The 16,695-nt window shown below is 38.1% G+C and overlaps 2 protein-coding genes and 1 pseudogene across 2 annotated transcripts; all 3 read right to left on the reverse strand.

Annotated features, from left to right (window-relative positions):
- Window positions 1-477: 477 nt before the first annotated feature.
- On the reverse strand, window positions 478-3,623 carry LOC137734819 (putative glycosyltransferase STELLO1). Its single transcript, XM_068474111.2, has 3 exons — window positions 1,528-3,623; window positions 1,269-1,395; window positions 478-1,191 (listed from the first exon to the last, which is right to left on the reverse strand). Exons 1-3 carry the CDS (start codon window positions 3,210-3,212, stop codon window positions 718-720), a joined length of 2,286 nt encoding a protein of 761 aa, XP_068330212.2. The 5' UTR covers window positions 3,213-3,623; the 3' UTR covers window positions 478-717.
- Window positions 3,624-4,825: 1,202 nt separating this feature from the next.
- On the reverse strand, window positions 4,826-12,448 carry LOC137735559 (polyamine oxidase 1-like). Its single transcript, XM_068474984.2, has 10 exons — window positions 12,198-12,448; window positions 11,848-12,097; window positions 11,347-11,481; window positions 11,025-11,086; window positions 10,770-10,924; window positions 8,851-8,994; window positions 7,575-7,724; window positions 6,350-6,604; window positions 5,578-5,659; window positions 4,826-5,478 (listed from the first exon to the last, which is right to left on the reverse strand). The coding sequence occupies exons 1-10, from the start codon at window positions 12,247-12,249 to the stop codon at window positions 5,261-5,263; spliced, it is 1,503 nt and encodes a 500-aa protein (XP_068331085.2). The 5' UTR covers window positions 12,250-12,448; the 3' UTR covers window positions 4,826-5,260.
- A 1,510-nt stretch (window positions 12,449-13,958) lies between these two features.
- LOC148695418 (zinc finger BED domain-containing protein RICESLEEPER 1-like) lies at window positions 13,959-16,038 on the reverse strand (annotated as a pseudogene).
- Between the last annotated feature and the right edge of the window lie 657 nt (window positions 16,039-16,695).

A 16,695-nucleotide genomic window follows, 5' to 3' on the forward strand; every position in this document is an offset into this window, starting at 1 on the left:
AACTGAACTAATCGATAATTTCACTTAACCCACTTTTGGTAATTGCAAAGAGACAAATAATATAACCATACATGTGTAAGTTGAATACTATGTTTCGTAGTATGAATGCAACTCCAATACGCTTGATGTATTAATTTGGTTGTTTGTTATAGATATTTGAGTACACTGGTGAATATTGTCATACTTTGTTATTTTAATTTGAACTCAATTTCTTAATTACAACCGTATTCTTAATTGGATGGAAATGTCGAGAAATAAAAAACAATTTCTATCTCCAAATTTAACTCACACATAGCTTGCTTTTTTTTTTTAGGAGCAAATAAGAATAACAGGGCTTTAATTTTATAGTTAATACTGATTTACCCTGCATTTAGTGTCTAATCGCCATCATCAATAATTAGCAAAATAAAGGGGCAGAAAATTGGCATAAATCGATGAAGCGCCATAAACAACGAAAAGGGGGCTACACTGAACCGGTAATGTAACGATGCTTCTCATTCGATATATCCACAGCTCAAATACGAATTGTAAGACACGAGTTTACATCAATGACTGGAATCATACCGGCGAAAGAAAATTCTATATGTACATGAGGAAAAACGGAAACTAGAAAGAAATTAAAGCCTACTCGAACCAAATGATCCTTTGTTTCGAGTACCAATCTCGTTTGAGACGCCTCATACAAAATGGGAGCGGTATAAAGTTTCCTACCGTAATTTAAAACAGCTCCATCAGTAGAGGGTCACCCGTCGCCATGGATCTTATAAGTTTCATGTAATCAGACTCGCTGGAAACGGTCCATGGATGGACAGCTGCGACTTGAGCAGAATAAATACTTGAAGAGTTGCTAGATGATGCCTCTGGCTTATAAATCATTGTATTGAGCACTGAGTCATAGTTATTAGGCGAATCCATTGCCATGAAAAACATGGGAACTGCTACCTTATTGTGGATTTCAAATTTTCCCACGAGACCTACAAGATCGATAAAGTCCCCAACAAATTGTCGTGGAATATAGAATACCTCGGAGCTGCACAAAACGAGACTCTGCTCCCTTGGCATGCTCTCCTTGTAGTTGACCTGTAAATGGACTGGCATAGTGCTGACAACTTTCTTTACCATATTTGCTTGTTTCGACAACCATTCCATGTCTTTACCATTGACTGAGGATGTAATCCAAGACTGAGGCAACTACAAGAGAGAGTGCATGAATGATCATTCAGTGTTGGTTTAAAATTCAGGGTTTTGTAATCGGGAATTTGCACTACCTTGTTGGTAATCCACAGCTTAGCCTTGTCTGCTTGCAGTAGATTCCAGTAGTTGAGAACGGTATTGTCCTGGAGGAACAAGAATCCTTCTGCACTTGTAAACCTGTTAAATATCTTGGGAAGATACCTACATACCATTTGCATAATTGTAAGGGCAGCATAATATACATTTAAAAAATGATGACAACAAAGAAACTCATGAATGTGTCTGGACGTTGGCAACGACAACAAAGAAACCATTGCATAACTAGTAACTTACTTGTATGCTTGGTCCAATGTAGCTTGCTCCACACCGAATTTATCTTTAGAACTGCCTGACAAAATCACCACGGTTTTAAATACCCTTCCATAGAGCAATCTCCACTTCAAGGCAGTTCGTTCCATAGGTCCGCTGACAAACAAGATCATAACAACATTGCCAAAAAACTTCCTCCACCGAATCAAATTCCCTATCTCATAATTCACCATCTCTGATTCCTTAACCCCAAGATGCACAGAAGGTAGTTTTCGAGGAATAAATTCCTTCCAGTTTGCATGGCCAATGATTGTTCTTGGCTTATCCAAATTCATGACCTTCTGCCTCGGCTGAATATACCCCACAGCAAGCAGATCTTGAAGCCAAGCTGCTGTAAACTTCACCTCCTTCTCGGTCCAAAACCCTTCTTTCGCCATCAAATAACTCAATTCCAAAATTTTATCAAACAACCTAATCTTACTAGATCTCCAAGTAACCAGGAACTTGATTAATCGACCCACATTTACGTGAAGATCCTTCTCTTCCGTAAATGGGTATGCTTCAATCTTATCATATCTATAAATAGTTGGAGGATAGACAACAACATGACCACCAATCTCCCACAATATTCTTTGTGCCCAATAACCCCTCAAAACATCAGAAGCCATTGTACTAACCGAAACCGGAAGCATCAAAGCCCAAAATGCATTAGAATGAAACAACGTATTAAAAGAATTCAATGGCACCATTATACCTTGAGGTAATGAAACTTTTGGAGCATGTTCATCAAACCTAATATCGAATTCTTCTGAACCCGACCTTCTTGTGAAGTAAAAAACAGAATCCACATCGGGTAAGCCATTCGATATACCCTGCTGAATGTACTGCATTCCCCCAAATACTTCACTATAGTACCCTTCGTGCGCAACTTCACCTACATTTTCTAAAGGCAATCCTCTAGGCCAAATTGATCGTTGCCCGAAATGAATGTACGGATTCACAACAGTTCTATTGGGGTTTTCATTAGGATACTGTAAAATCCTCTCCTGCATTACATCCACATTTGACAATTTCAAATCAAAGTGCTTACCGAGATCACCATCCGCCACATCCCCGCGATCATCAGCATCGTATATCAATTTCGCGCCGTGCTGGATAGCGAAAAGGTACCCAACACTCTTCCGCACATAAGATTCATAAGGAAGGTAGTCCAAAACCCGAAACTCCAATTTCGCTTGGTCATCCATCGACAAGTAAATGACTCCCTTGAGGCTCCAATCCACGGGGGTCCTCGAATTCCCAATTGCAAGGACCTGCCAGCCCTTGACTCTGACCAGCTTTCGAAGTGACTTGGAAGGGTAATCCGAAACGGAGACCACAATCCATCGATCGGAGCTGAAAGAAGCGTAACTGGAAGACTTATCGGAGATGGGTCGGATTGAATCGAAGGTGAGAGTGGGGTATTGGAGGGGTTTGGGGACGTGGAGGTGGGATTTGAAGCAGAGGAAGGTGGAGGGGGAGTCGTTGGAGTTGTAGAGGAAGAAGAGGGTGGCGATAGTGAATGTTAGGAGTGACAAAGTGGCGATCTTGAAGAAATTGAAGGAGACCCAATTGGGGGAAATCAAGGTTTTGGGATGAGAAAAGTGAAGTGGTTGCTGGGTTTTGGAGGGTTTGGAGGTTTTTGAAGCTGGGCGGTCCTGGACCAACATTTCACTTGCATCCAAAAACCTCTCTCTCACTGTAATCTGTGGGATGATCAAAAGCTGCAAAAAGGGTTTAGTTTTTGTTACGATTGATGTAATCTGGTGGAAATTCAGAGGAGATGAGCCGAGTTGTTGTGACTCTGTTCAACCACTTGTACCGACACTGATTACACTTGAATCTGCAGTCGTCAGCGGGAATACTTAATGTATTTTCGTTTCGGGGTAAGCCACCGACACAGTAAAATAGGACAATGTGGCGGAGAATCTCCGGCTGGCCGCCAGAAATTCAAATTATTCAGGGAAGTAGGGAACTAAAATGTGGTTTGTACATAATTTATTGTCTCTTTTTTTTTCTTTTAACTTTGTAACTTTGATCGAAAGTTTGGAGTAAGTTTTATTTGTCCATTGAGATTCATCAAGTTGCTAACTAGACTCGGTGCTTTTCCATTGGTAGAAGGCTGGTTTAGCAAGTCGTTTTAAATATATAAAAGCGTTTTTAGATAAAATGTTTACCGGTTTCAAAAGTACTTGAAGTGTATTCGGTTAAAAACACTAGGTATGTAGTAGGCTAAGTCTTATAATGAGTTAATAATAATGTGGTTCAAGTTTGGCTTTGGCCAGAATCGAACCTAACATCTCACTTACACATGAAAATGAATACCATTAGACTATAATACTAAAAGACACATTTTTACTAAGATTTGGTTCCAAAATATTTTATTTAAAAGTGCTTTCAGTATGTTGGGTGGATAGATTTTTCAATGTGCCCGAAATTCACGATAATACACCACATGTAATTATTCAATTGGAGGAACACTTAAAAAAATTCCACCAAAAATTGATACTGTTAGTTTTTCAATTGTTAAAATAGTATCTGTCACTTTTAATATGATCGGGTAATATATTTCTATTCACTTATAAATAAAAGACCATAAATTTAAATCTCTCGAATGAAAGCTCAATACCAATTTATTCTCTCATCCATAAATATAAATATATCTTTATGTAAGATTAAAAAAACAAATCCCAATTAAGAAAATTGCACAATGGTCATTAGTTTTGTGCAATTTTAGTCAGAACTAATTTCTTTTAGCATTAACCATCTAATTGTTTCTGAGCACCACGATATGATTTAGTTGTATGCTTGTCTCCTTGTAAGTTGGAGATCTACAACTCTCGTAAATAACGAATTCGATACTAATTTATAGTTAATGGCATATTTTGTGACTTAATCATATTCTCCCACCTCTGAATATTAATAATTTGTATTAAAAACAATCATAAAAACTTCATATTGTGAATGTCCTGTCAATATAATTACTTGAAAAATCAGGCCAAGGAGAAGACTCAGACTTGGAGGCAGATTCTTTGCCCTCCCACTTTCCGTGCCCTTCTGTTTGTGTAGTCACGGTTAAGCCACGTCAACATTTTATATTACTATTCTTTTTTATCTTATTATCTCTATAAAAAAAACAATATAAAATGTTGACGTAGCTTAACTATGACCACAGGTCATAAAATAGGAGGGCACGGGTGGGCTGGAATCATGGACTTCTCTAGACCCACAAAACAGTAGCCCACAAAAGAATTTCCCCAAAGGAAACCATTTGCTTTCATGCTTTGATAGGAAGGAAAAATTGATTAAATCTGAACAAAACAAATACAAATGCCAAGAAAAAAAGGGAAAGATTGGTTCTTGTGAAACTAACATTCAGTACCATTACAACTAGAACCTGATTCCTACCTCCTTCTCTCCCTTCAGCTTCAGTAATTAATATTACAAGTGTATTTTCCCATACCAATTCCGTTCCAAATCCGAAACCCTTTCACCTCCATTGATTATCCCCGACTTCCTATACCATATTATCCAAACAAACTATTACACAGACAGACTTACAACTTTCCCAGCTATGTCATCCCTCCCATCATTCTACATTGTAAACGCATCGAAGATTATACAAGAGATTGTATTCGAACCCCTCTTCCGATCTTTCTCAACACTCAATTTTTTGTTTTCGGCCACAAATAAATGTTTTGTGTATAGTTCATTCCACCTAGTCATAACATAGCTCCGGGATGCCAACTTTGCCACTTAAATATGACTTTCTAGGGATATCGCATTTGAGACTCGATACAGCATCGTTCTGAGTCAAACTTAATGAACCGGTCAATGCAAGAAAGGGTTCTAACAAGAAAGTTTGGTTTTCACTCTCACTAGTCCTTTCCTTCTCCTTCTCCATTTCTTCCAACAACGCTTTACCAGTCTCAATACCTATTGATCAAGAAGCAACATGATGCAAACAAGATGTCAGAAGTGGTGTTTATAATTGGAGGCCTACAATCTCCAGTAGAACCTTTGATTAATGCTCACCTGCAAGATGTCCTCCGTGGACATAGCCGCTAAATTTTTCACTTGTGTGTTCCCCGGTGAAGAAGATGCGGCCTACCGGGTTCTGGTCAGAACACAAAAGAAGAAAAATGTAATGTCAATTCGTTTCAAAGTTCTCTATTAAGCTTGAGCTTTTCCTATTCACAGATCAAGAAAAAAATAGGAGATGGTAGATAACAAAAAAGGTATATGTTCTTCAGCTTTACTCGGAAAGCTTTTAAGGAACACAATCTTAGGCAAGCAATTCTTAGCGAAAATTTTGTCTCTTATTTTTCTTATACAAAATTGTCTTACTCCATGATATGGGACACCACGTGACTAGACAATTGAGTCACACTGTGCAAAATACGCACGGGCTGGATCTGAAAGGCACGTGTGGCAAACCATGTGCAACCATATCATAGAGTAAGAGCTTCTGTACAAATTTCACTAGAAGATAGACTTTGTGTAAGTTAAAAGTTTAGCATATTCCAACTCAGGTTTAAGAATCATACAAAAAGAAAAATATCTAAAGGCCGGTTTTTAACATGATGAGCTCTACCGGATGGATAAGTCATTCTCCTCAACACAAACCAACTGTACTACTATTCTCTAATTCCACTTTATAACTTAATTACCAAACAGGAAGGGGGCACCAAACATCGGTCATTAGAGAATCCTCTAAGAGTTAAACCAATAATCTTTTAAGCTAACAGAAGCATTAAGTGAAATTAATATATGGCGAAACGCAACATCTAAGGGAGAGAAGGCAAACCTTGATGTCATGAACAAAATGGTCATTAGAGACTAAAGGGTAGTTACTGTAGCTGCCTCGCTGGAATCTATTGTTCCACCAGCGAGGTACAAGTATATCAGTAGCTTCGGGAATGTTGGGCCCAAACATGTCCGTAAGAGCCCCCATGGCTTCTTTCAACGTCTCCTCATCAGACTGAGCTTCCACACGCTTTGATTCCTCATTCGTTAAGGTCACGACCAACATATTGGATCCTGGATAAGCATTCTCCATGTGCTGATGACATGGCAACGGATTAGCAGCCATTTAACAGATTAGCAGCGATCTCACATATTTTATTTGTCATAATAATAGTTTAGAAAATATCCATATGTCGGTCAAATAAATTGTATAGTACATGAAAGAGACAATGACATCCAACAATGCCTCCATGATTGTGGTCCTTAAAGTATATGGTTTGTTTCCTAATAAAACCAAAGAAGATGATTTTAATAATACACACATTTGAGATTTGATTAAAGTATGCATTATACAAATATGAAAGCAAATGAACGATGGTTGAGATAGAGATCGAAGTGCAATCAATATTGCCAGTTCTAAAAGAGTGACAGAAATATCAATGCGTCATGAAATGAAGAACCATTCAAACTAATACTGGAAGAGACTCTAGTTTGTTAATCACAACAACAACAACAGGAATCAATCTTTGTTACCAAACTGTAAACAGAGATAGTTACAGCCTAGCCCTAACACACACGCAGCATACTAGACAAGACCGTGATCAAGTTTCAAAACCAACTACTGAGGTTATCTAAAATGGAAGAGGTGCGAACTTTACGGACTAACATTAAGAAATTTGTTCCTACCCATAATGGGGAAGCAGCAAGTTTCCTATCAACTCAAAGTAAAATGACAGCATGGTTGTATGCGCAGACAGCCAAAACATGATTATACATGGTAAAGGTTGTGTTCAAAGATCCTGTAAGTGTGCAACCATAAATTTTGTTGTTTTCCAATGGTTCATAAACCACAACACTTGACATGAACTTTTGAAATGTTGTCATTTTGTGATCCTTGGTGAGGACCATATATACACTAAATTAAATAAGTAATAGTGGCATGAAAATATGACAGGCCAGTTGGAAATCCAGTGCAGAACACAACATATGGAATCTATTCATATGCTGGAAATGAAAATCCATATATATGTTGGCTGGCGTCGAGAATGACAAATATTTAAACCAACCTGCCAAAATGTGTAGTAGCCTCTTCTGTCATGGGCATAGAGGAAGAACTCTTTTCCTGGCCCACAAGGCCAGAACTTATATGGGAACTTCAAAAAGATCTTCGTGTAAACTATCACATCGCATTTCGCTATAGCCTCTGTTTTCCACCTCTGTGTTATTTAATTCATCAAAGTTAGTATTATTTCAGGCGAAGTAAACTAACAATATCAAAATGAGATTTTGACTGAGATGTGCCTTCAGTCATAGGGTTACAACCAATTAACCATGAACAACTATCCACCAGTTTCATTAAGTTAAAACTAGGCAAAATATATTGCAAACAGTTACAACCTTCACAACCATCAACAATAAGTAAATCCAATCAAAACTCGAAGATTTATCTACCTTGTCTTGTTTTTGTATCACCAATCACTGCCACTTCACTATTGTTAGTCTTTAACAGTTTACAGTTATGAATTTGTGCACTACCTAATGTAGTACGGCAAATGCAACGATCTTACTTAGCACTTTTTTTTTCCTTGATTATTTAATGCCGCTATTAGTAAAGGAGATCTAAAAGATTATCCATGGCCATAAGAAACCAAGGCATTGTACAATCAATCATCTGATTTGTTTATGTATAAGAAGGGCAGTAATCACTATTTTCAAAAACTGATCCGCATTCAACGCCTACCAGTGAAAGAAGCAGTAAGGCACAGCCCACATTAGTTAACCTATTTGGAAGCCAATGGGTTATAATTCTATGGATCCTAAATCCATGGTATTGGCAATTTGGCATATAAAAAACACAGCATGCTAATCTTTCTCATGCGTCATCAACCAGTGAAACTTATTTAATGAGCCCAGCTATCCATAATTTCTGACTTCTTCAAGTAAATTGCATTTAATAATGTGGACCACACCTCAGAAACCAAGTAAACAAATAGCAAATCCCATCTAAAGGGACCCATATCCTAGGGATGTAGCCCTTCAGCTCCCACAGGGACCCATTTCCTAGGAACGTAGCCCTTCAGATCCCACTATAGTGCAAGTAAAATTCACGACCAATAGCTAAGAGCCAAACCCACATATTATGTTTGTATGATTTGTGGTGGCAATTGGCAGCGAGCCTAGTGACACCAACATATGCAAGGGAGCGGCCAGCACGATGTTACGTGAGCAAATTAAATCATATAAGAGCTTGATAAGCTTGATATAGCCACATAAAAGAACGGAAAATATGGCAAAAATACGAATTAACTCATTGAAATGATATAAACATGAGAAAAGACGTACGGGTAAGGGTGGATTGAAGGCAATGAGGTCGCTCTGGAGAACACCAATGCTAACTGACAAAATCATGTAATTTGCTTGGAAGATGCAACCATCTTCCGTCATTACCGTAACGCCGTTTCTCGAGTGCTGCAACTCCCGAACAACCTGCCCCAAATCAAGCAGGGAATCATCTTGTCATATATGGATTAACAGTAAAACAAATATTTGACCATAAAAATTAACATGTGAAGTTCCCAAGGCAACCACCCCATAAGATCCTGCACAGTCAAGCTAAGGAAAACTGTGCAATCTAAATTTCAGAGATGAAAGGAGAAAGATTTATTGAAGCAGAATCTGCTCAGAATTGACTACTGAGACCCATATGCCCATTTGAGTGTTCTAGAAGCCACAAGAAAACATGAAGAAATAACTTGCATCAAATGAGACGTATAGGTCTAATAATGTCACATCATGTGCAAGTTTATCTCGACTTTATATGATATTATTAAATCGACATGTTATAAGATGATAACCCCTGTTATATAAGTTACTCTGGGAAACGTGGTAACAAAACTGTTTCTTTCAACAAAAATGGAGGTGAAGACAGCAGCCCAGGGACTGGAGAAAAAGTGACAATACTACCATTTTCGTGTTATTATTTGACCCGATATGACATTTCACCTCAACAGTTTAATGTTCTTGGGGCCTACAAGTTTACGTGAGTGGTAAAAGGGCTTTTAAAGGTGTCAAGGATCATGTCCCTTCATATATGTACGAGTTAAATCAAAGGGAAAATGAAAGAAAAGGTGTTGAGTCCGATCTTTGGTATAAAATGGATGTCAAGAAGCCACAAAATTTTCATATATCAATTTCTTCACCTAAAATAGAAAAACCAGGACTGGAAAATGGATATAGTCATAGAGAATAAAATTGACAGAAAAAAGAGGTCTAAGTTTCATGGGTTGGATAATTAAAAAAATAGAAAAATATCTTCTCATGGGAAAAATAAAATAAAATTATACTAACTCGTGTAAATACAGTAACTGGTTATAAAATAAAATTATACTAACTGGTTATAAAATAAAATATATAACCAGTAGCAAAAAGAAAAAAGATCCAATATGACAAAATGAGCGCTAAAAAAAACAAACAAATTAGTTGACCCCTGAAGAAAGAAGGGTGTATTTTACAATATAATAATGACAGTATTATATTAATATCACATAACAAAAGAAGAACAGCTTTCAGAAACGTCATTATCTACAGACTCCAAAGCTTGGTCAATCTTCCTCAGCAGCAAAAGCAAAACGGGTGAATTTTTACTGGCAGTGTTAATGCTCAGCACAATTTATTATAGTTTAATAAATTTAAAATTTGAGATTTGTGTATATAATTACATATATTTTAAAATTTAAAATAAACTAGTAATAATAAATAAGAAGTAAGTATTACTATCATACTTGAGGATGTTGAGCAAAAATATTTCAAGAAAAACTGCGCTTACATACCAACAAAGCAGAATTTCACAGTTTTCTCCTCCAACTTTTGTATTATTATTTGTATTGTTTCTCAAATATATCCCTTTTGTTTTCATCCTATGATTGGGAAAAGAAAGCCAATTTTATAAAAGCTTTACAACGCAAGCTTGTGACAAAAACAAAAGCAGTAACTAAGTCTTATTTTAATAAATAAAGTGTATAAATTTTAGAATCCAACTGTGTTCGGTTTTGCTCTGTTACAACACAAGCTTGTAACCGAGCAAAGATTATTAGAAAATTATTATTGTTCCATGATGAGATTAAAATAAGCACACCTCAACCTCTGGATGATAATCTTACTTCTAAGCAAATTTGCACCGCTTCTCGAAATGATTGGGCTAAGCAACTAAATAAAACTAAATATGCTAAAAATTCGAAAACGAGAAGATCCGATTCTGGTACCTTATTGAACTTGAGACGACTGTCCAGCAGTTTACCCTCAGAGTTAAAAAGAAAATCTTCAGCCATTTTGTATAGCAAATGCTCATAACCTCGCTCATCCGCAACCAAAAACTCTCGTTCTCCATAATCCAAAAAGGTTGATATGGGCTCCACTTCTGTACCACAAAACAAAAACCCCCATTTCTCAAAGAGCAAAAAATGAAAATGAAAATTCCAAACAAACAATTGACTGCGGAATGAGCTGTGAAAACTGACCTGGCATCTCAAAATCGTGTAGGGTGAAATCAATGGCGAGCTCTATCGGCGTTTTCTGTGTACTGGACAACCACACCCAAGAACAAAAAAGAAAATCAAAACCCATATTCTGCTCATGTAAAATTTAAAGACTAAATTTTTAAATACTACAAAACGGTAATACTAGAGAAACTAATTGTAGAGAATATTTACAAATTAAATGATTTGTCATTAATGAAAATAAACACGTTTTGTTATTTAATTTATAAAAATTTAATCTTTCTAATTTTAGTTTGAAAAGTTGAATTTATTATCCCAAAACGATAGAGACAGGAGATATTACGAGGGCGGTTCGGTGGCATTGGAGAAATCGCCGCCGTAGCCACAGTCGGCTTCAAGCTTCTTCAACTTCTGCACCGCCGACTCCACTTCCTTCTTGTACGTCTCTTCCACCAGTCCTCTAGGAAATATCTTCCCGCTGCAAAAATAAAAAACCAGTGAACTCAACGAGTTAGTAATACCCACGTCGCATTTTAGAAAAAAACACCCAACATAGTAGCTAAAAGTCCACGTGGGCGCTAGTTTACGCCGGTGGTGCCAAAACAAACAGTTCACCGCCGGCGCAGAATTGCAGAGAAAATTCTAAATTGCGGGGTATGACAAAATGCCGAAACAAATTAATTCCCCAACGGCGCAAAGTAGCAAACAACGCATAAAAATGACCTGCGGGGAACAAAACGTGTAAGCGCGAACACTGCGCACACGGCTCACGTTAACCACAAACCGGCAGAAACAAATTAGCTAAAGAATGAACGACGAGAAGAGAAACGGCGTCGTAAAGGACCTGCGATCGTAGATGTTATAGCGAGCATTACTGTAATCGGAGAAGAAAGTGCGGAGATTCGACTTCCGGGCAAGGTCCAAGACCGGGTTCAACTCTCTGCCTCCGACTCCGACTATCCAACCGGCGCCAAGCTCCACCGGCACGCCGCCGAAATCTTGTTTTCGGATCCTACCGCCGATACGGTCGGAAGCTTCCAGAATCACCACGTCCTCCACGCCGTTCTCGATCAACACCTTCGCCACCGATAAACCTTTGAAAAGGAAGTAATTAAACGCAAGAAATTAAGACCGAAGAGAGAAATGAGAGTAAAATTAGGAATTGGACAGTCGACGGTGACGATTGGCGCTCACCGGAGACTCCGGCGCCGACGATGATGACGGAGGAGCAAGACGGGGAATTCATGAATAGAGAGAAAATAGAGGGAGAATCGAGAGAGAGAGAGAGGGAGGGAGGGGGGGGGAGAGGGGGGTAGAGAGAGAGCGGGGGGTGTTGGAGGGGGGAGGGGGGCGGTGCTGTGTGTATCGTTTGGCTACAGAAGCAGAAATAGCGGGAGTTGGTTTATATAGTTTTTTCTTTTTCTCTCGTTCTGGGTTCGATGTTCAGGAAAGTGAGGAAGATTTTTTTTTTACACTCTCTCCTTCTCTAGTTTGACGAATTGGCGCGTGGACGTGGCAAAGGGGAGATTTTGTGTGCTAGTATTTAAAAATACCGGAAAGAATCCTTCCCGAATCCTTAAGACCTAATCATCCTCATCAAATAATTTAGGCTTTTGAAATTTGATCAAACGGCTAAAAATACGGACACACTTTAAAAGTTAAAATAACTTTAACCGTTATATCAAATTTCAAGGATCATGATTGTTTGATGAAGAGGATTATGTGGAAGGGATCTAGGGATCCCTTTCCAAAAATATCAGTATACATAAAAATATCGAACTGTAAATTTGTGAAAATATCAATAGATATATTAAAATCATTGTTTTCGATGGAAATGATGAAAATTTGAAACTTTGAAAATGTACTTTAGACGAAATATAAGAGTTTTTCCAATATTTAATTTATATTTAAGAAATATCAACAAAATCGATAGATTTTAGCCGAAATTTAAGAGTTTCTCTGATATGCCCCTTCCCTACCTTTATCTGATTTGTTCCTGTATTTTCACAGAAATACCATATGAAAGAAATTTCAAACACACCTTATGGGATATCTCCCACGTCGTCACTCGTGATCCATATGTGTGGAGGTCTCAAATTGAAAGGGCTACCATCAAACATTTTCTAGTTTCAATGGTAAATGGTAGGGGTGTTTCGGTATAGGATACCGAACCGAAACCTTGTCCCGATTTCCAAACCGAAATTTTCGGTTATCCCAATTTCAATACCGATCCCAAACCAAATTTTTGGGAATTTCGAAATAATTTCTGAATTTCGGGACAAATCGGGAATCCCGAAATGATTTTCGGCTTTTGGGATTTTAGACTAAAATAAATTAAGTAACAAATCCAAAAGCAAAAAAAATTAGTTACAAGCCAAGGTTTTAATGTAAATGAAGTAACAAACCCAAAAGCAAAAAAATTAGTTACGAGCCAAAGTTTCAAAATACTTAAGTTACAAACTAAAAGCAAAAAAGCAAAGCTTAAAGTTTATGAAGATTGTTGGCCTCTTCGGCCCCTTGATCTTGTTGATGCTTGTGGTTGCTCTCTTCTTGTTAGTACTTGTACTCTTCCCCTTGATGTTGATGGTTGAGCCTTTCCCCTTAAAATGGGTGGTCGTGGAGGTAGTGATTGATTTTGACGTTGTTGAACTTCAACTTGAGGTGCTCGAGGAGGTCGAGGTGGCATTTCATTATCTTGTGTTGTATTCTCCTCACTTTCCAAATTAGCCGTGCCTAAAACAATAAACCATAAATCATTTAGATTGAATTATAGTCTAATAGATAATAAATACTAAGAAAATAAAAGAGGAAATTAAATTGTTTACTTACTTCTTTCTAAGTGTTCAAGCTCCTTGTAGAAATAAAATTCATCAAGTGTAGGCTCCTTGTAGAAACAAAATTCATTTCCTCTGAACGAATCACTAGTACACACTAAAGCCTCAACCGTTTTAGGTGTTAAGGAAGCTCTAAAAGGATCAACAGCTCTCCCACCAAGACTAAAGGTATTCTCACTAGCAACAGTGCTACTGGGAAGGGCCAATACATCCTTAGCAACTTTACTAAGAGTTGGATATTAACCACAATTTCCTTTCCACCAATCCAAAAGATTGAAACCCTCACATGTTAGGCTTTGATGTGAATCATTGAAGTACATAGATCTTTGCTCCACATTTGAGGTAGCATTGCTACTAGTACTAGTACTACTAAGGACCACTCCCTCCTTATAAGCATTATACAACTTGGTTACATAGCTTTTAACCCTTACCTTCTCCTCCTTTATTTTGTCCCATCGATAGCCGAGCTCTTCTAGATTTGTCTCCAACATTTCAAATTTGTACCTCGGGTTGAGTGCTTGGGCTACAAAGAGAATAGGATTCACCTTTTCAATGTCACCCCAATATTTGTCAAACTTGAGCTTCATGGAGGTAGCCACACTTTGCAAAATGGCATTAGAGGTGTTTAAAATTTGTTCTTGTATCTCCACTTGCAAGGCAATCACTGTGCTAAGTATTAAGTGTGATGTTAGAGTAAGGGTTGCACTCAATGTCAAGGTGGCATCATAAAACTTTTTGAGATAGTGAGCAAAACTCACCGACTTTTCCCAATCATCCACCTCCGGAGGACCCACCTGCTTGGCTTTTTTTGTCACCCCATCAACCTCTTTCGAGACCTTCTCTTTAAAGTAAGCAATAAAAGAGTCACACTCAAAGGCCATCTTAGAGAACACTTCTTTAAACTTGAAAGCACTATTAAGCATTTCATACGTGGCATTCCACCTTGTGACAATATAAAAAAGGATACTTGACATCCTATCAAATCTCAACAAGACACAATATTCCCTAAAAGATTCTAACTTTGCCGGGGATGAGTGTATAAACTTCACACAATTTCTTATGGCATCAATCTCACAACTAAGCTCTGTCATTCCATCCTTAACTATCAAATTGAAGATGTGACAAGCGCACCTCATGTGCAAGTGAGCCCCGTCAAGTAAAAGAGTACCATTTGACTTGAGTCTTCTTTTCATGTATGCAATAACGGTGTCATTTGCACTAGCATTGTCAACGGTAATGCTAAACACCTTATCTATGCCCCAATCATTCAAGCAAACCTCTAGACATCTTCCAATATCATCACCCTTATGAGAAGTAACTTGGACAAAGTTTAGGATCCTCTTATGCAACCTTCAATTAGTGTCCAAAAAATGGGTCGTGATGAGCCGTGATGACCATGTAGTTTATCTTTTGAATCGAGGTCTAAGTGTCGGTTGTAATACTCACTCTCAACCCCTCAATCACACTTTTTATTTTTGCCTTCTCTTCAAAATACAACTCCAAAACCACTGCTGCCACCTTATGCCTATTAGTTGGTTTGTACTTTGGATTCAAGTCATGAATAAAAGCTCGAAAGTCCTATTGATCAACCACCCTAAAAGGCATCTCCGCTATTATAATCCACATCACACATCTCCTATCAAGTCTTTTTTGATTGAAAGTGTAAGTGACAACCGGACCTCCCATCCTCGCTTGTGTCAATGTAAGTTGGTTCGGATCCACATTCCCAAAAAACTAGAACCCAGGCATTTCCTCAAATGCTTAAGAATTCCCACCGTCTCATGAGTTATAGGGTGTGCCGGTACTAAGAGTTTGCAATGCTTGCATTTGGCCATGAACAATTTCTCCCCATTCTTATCGGTGATCGCTACCCTCTTAGCATCGTTTCACGCCGGACTTGGACCCTTTCTCCTATTGCCCTTTTTTCGAGGAGGACCCTCCCATTGTCTCACTACTTCTTCTAATTCCTCTTCCTGCTTTTCCTGCTCTTCCCCATCTTCCCCTTCTTCTTCTATTTGTTCTAATGCAATATCCTCCTCCATATTCGGATCATCATCCCAACAATCTTCATAACAATCATTATGCAAATAATCTTAGGGTGATGGAGTGCCTAGTTGAAGGGTACCACTAGGTTGGGTTTGTTTTCGTTTTCCTAATACCAAGATCATATGTGTACTAGATTGGCTACTAGACTCGTCCATCCTAACAAATCTATGGGTGTATCCCAGTAGTTCTGGGATTGTATGCAGTAGTGGATTAGTGTGAAATATATATGAATTCTCTTTAATTCTCTTTAATTGTTTCCTCTTACTTTGCACATATTGAATATGTTAATGTTATTGCATTTGAACTGGATATGTGATTTATTGATTGGAATTTGGATATATGTTGAACTGTGGTTGTGATATATTAATGTGCATTGTTATTTTATTTGTTAGGTGGACGGGTCTAGTAGCCAATCTAGTACACCTATGGTCTCGGTATTAGGAAAACGAAAACAAACCCAACCTAGTGGTACCCTTCAACTAGGCACTCTTTCACCTTAAGATTATTTGCATAATGATTATTATGAAGATTGTTGGGATGATGATTCGGATATGGAGGAGGATAATGCACTAGAACAAATAGAAGAAGAGGAGGAAGATGGGGAAGAGCAGAAAGAGGAAGTAGAAGAAGTAGTGAGACAATGGGAGGGTCTTCCTCGGAAAAAGGGCAATAGGAGAAAGGGTCCAAGTCCAGCGTGGAACGATGCTAAGAGGGTAACGATCGCCGATAAGAATGGGGAGAAATTGTTCATAGCCAAATGCAAGCATTGAAAACTCTTAGTACCGGCACACCCTAGAACTCATGGGACGGCA

This window comes from Pyrus communis, chromosome 7, assembly GCF_041283825.1.
Source record: "Pyrus communis isolate YQ-2024b chromosome 7, ASM4128382v1, whole genome shotgun sequence".
NCBI lineage: Eukaryota > Viridiplantae > Streptophyta > Magnoliopsida > Rosales > Rosaceae > Pyrus > Pyrus communis.

Bases quoted from the DNA above. Each gene is read 5' to 3' on its own strand.
- LOC137735559 (XM_068474984.2), bottom strand. From the start codon at position 12,249: ATGAATTCCCCGTCTTGCTCCTCCGTCATCATCGTCGGCGCCGGAGTC. The intron at 12,098-12,197 runs GTGAGCGCCAAT...TCCTTTTCAAAG, and splicing joins CGTCGGCGCCGGAGTCTCCG to GTTTATCGGTGGCGAAGGTG. The intron at 5,660-6,349 runs GTTTGCCTTCTC...TGTTCTGACCAG, and splicing joins ATTTTGTTCATGACATCAAG to AACCCGGTAGGCCGCATCTT.
- LOC137734819 (XM_068474111.2), bottom strand. From the start codon at position 3,212: ATGTTGGTCCAGGACCGCCCAGCTTCAAAAACCTCCAAACCCTCCAAA. The intron at 1,396-1,527 runs GTAAGTTACTAG...AATGGTATGTAG, and splicing joins ACATTGGACCAAGCATACAA to GTATCTTCCCAAGATATTTA. The intron at 1,192-1,268 runs GTAGTGCAAATT...TCTCTCTTGTAG, and splicing joins AGCTGTGGATTACCAACAAG to TTGCCTCAGTCTTGGATTAC.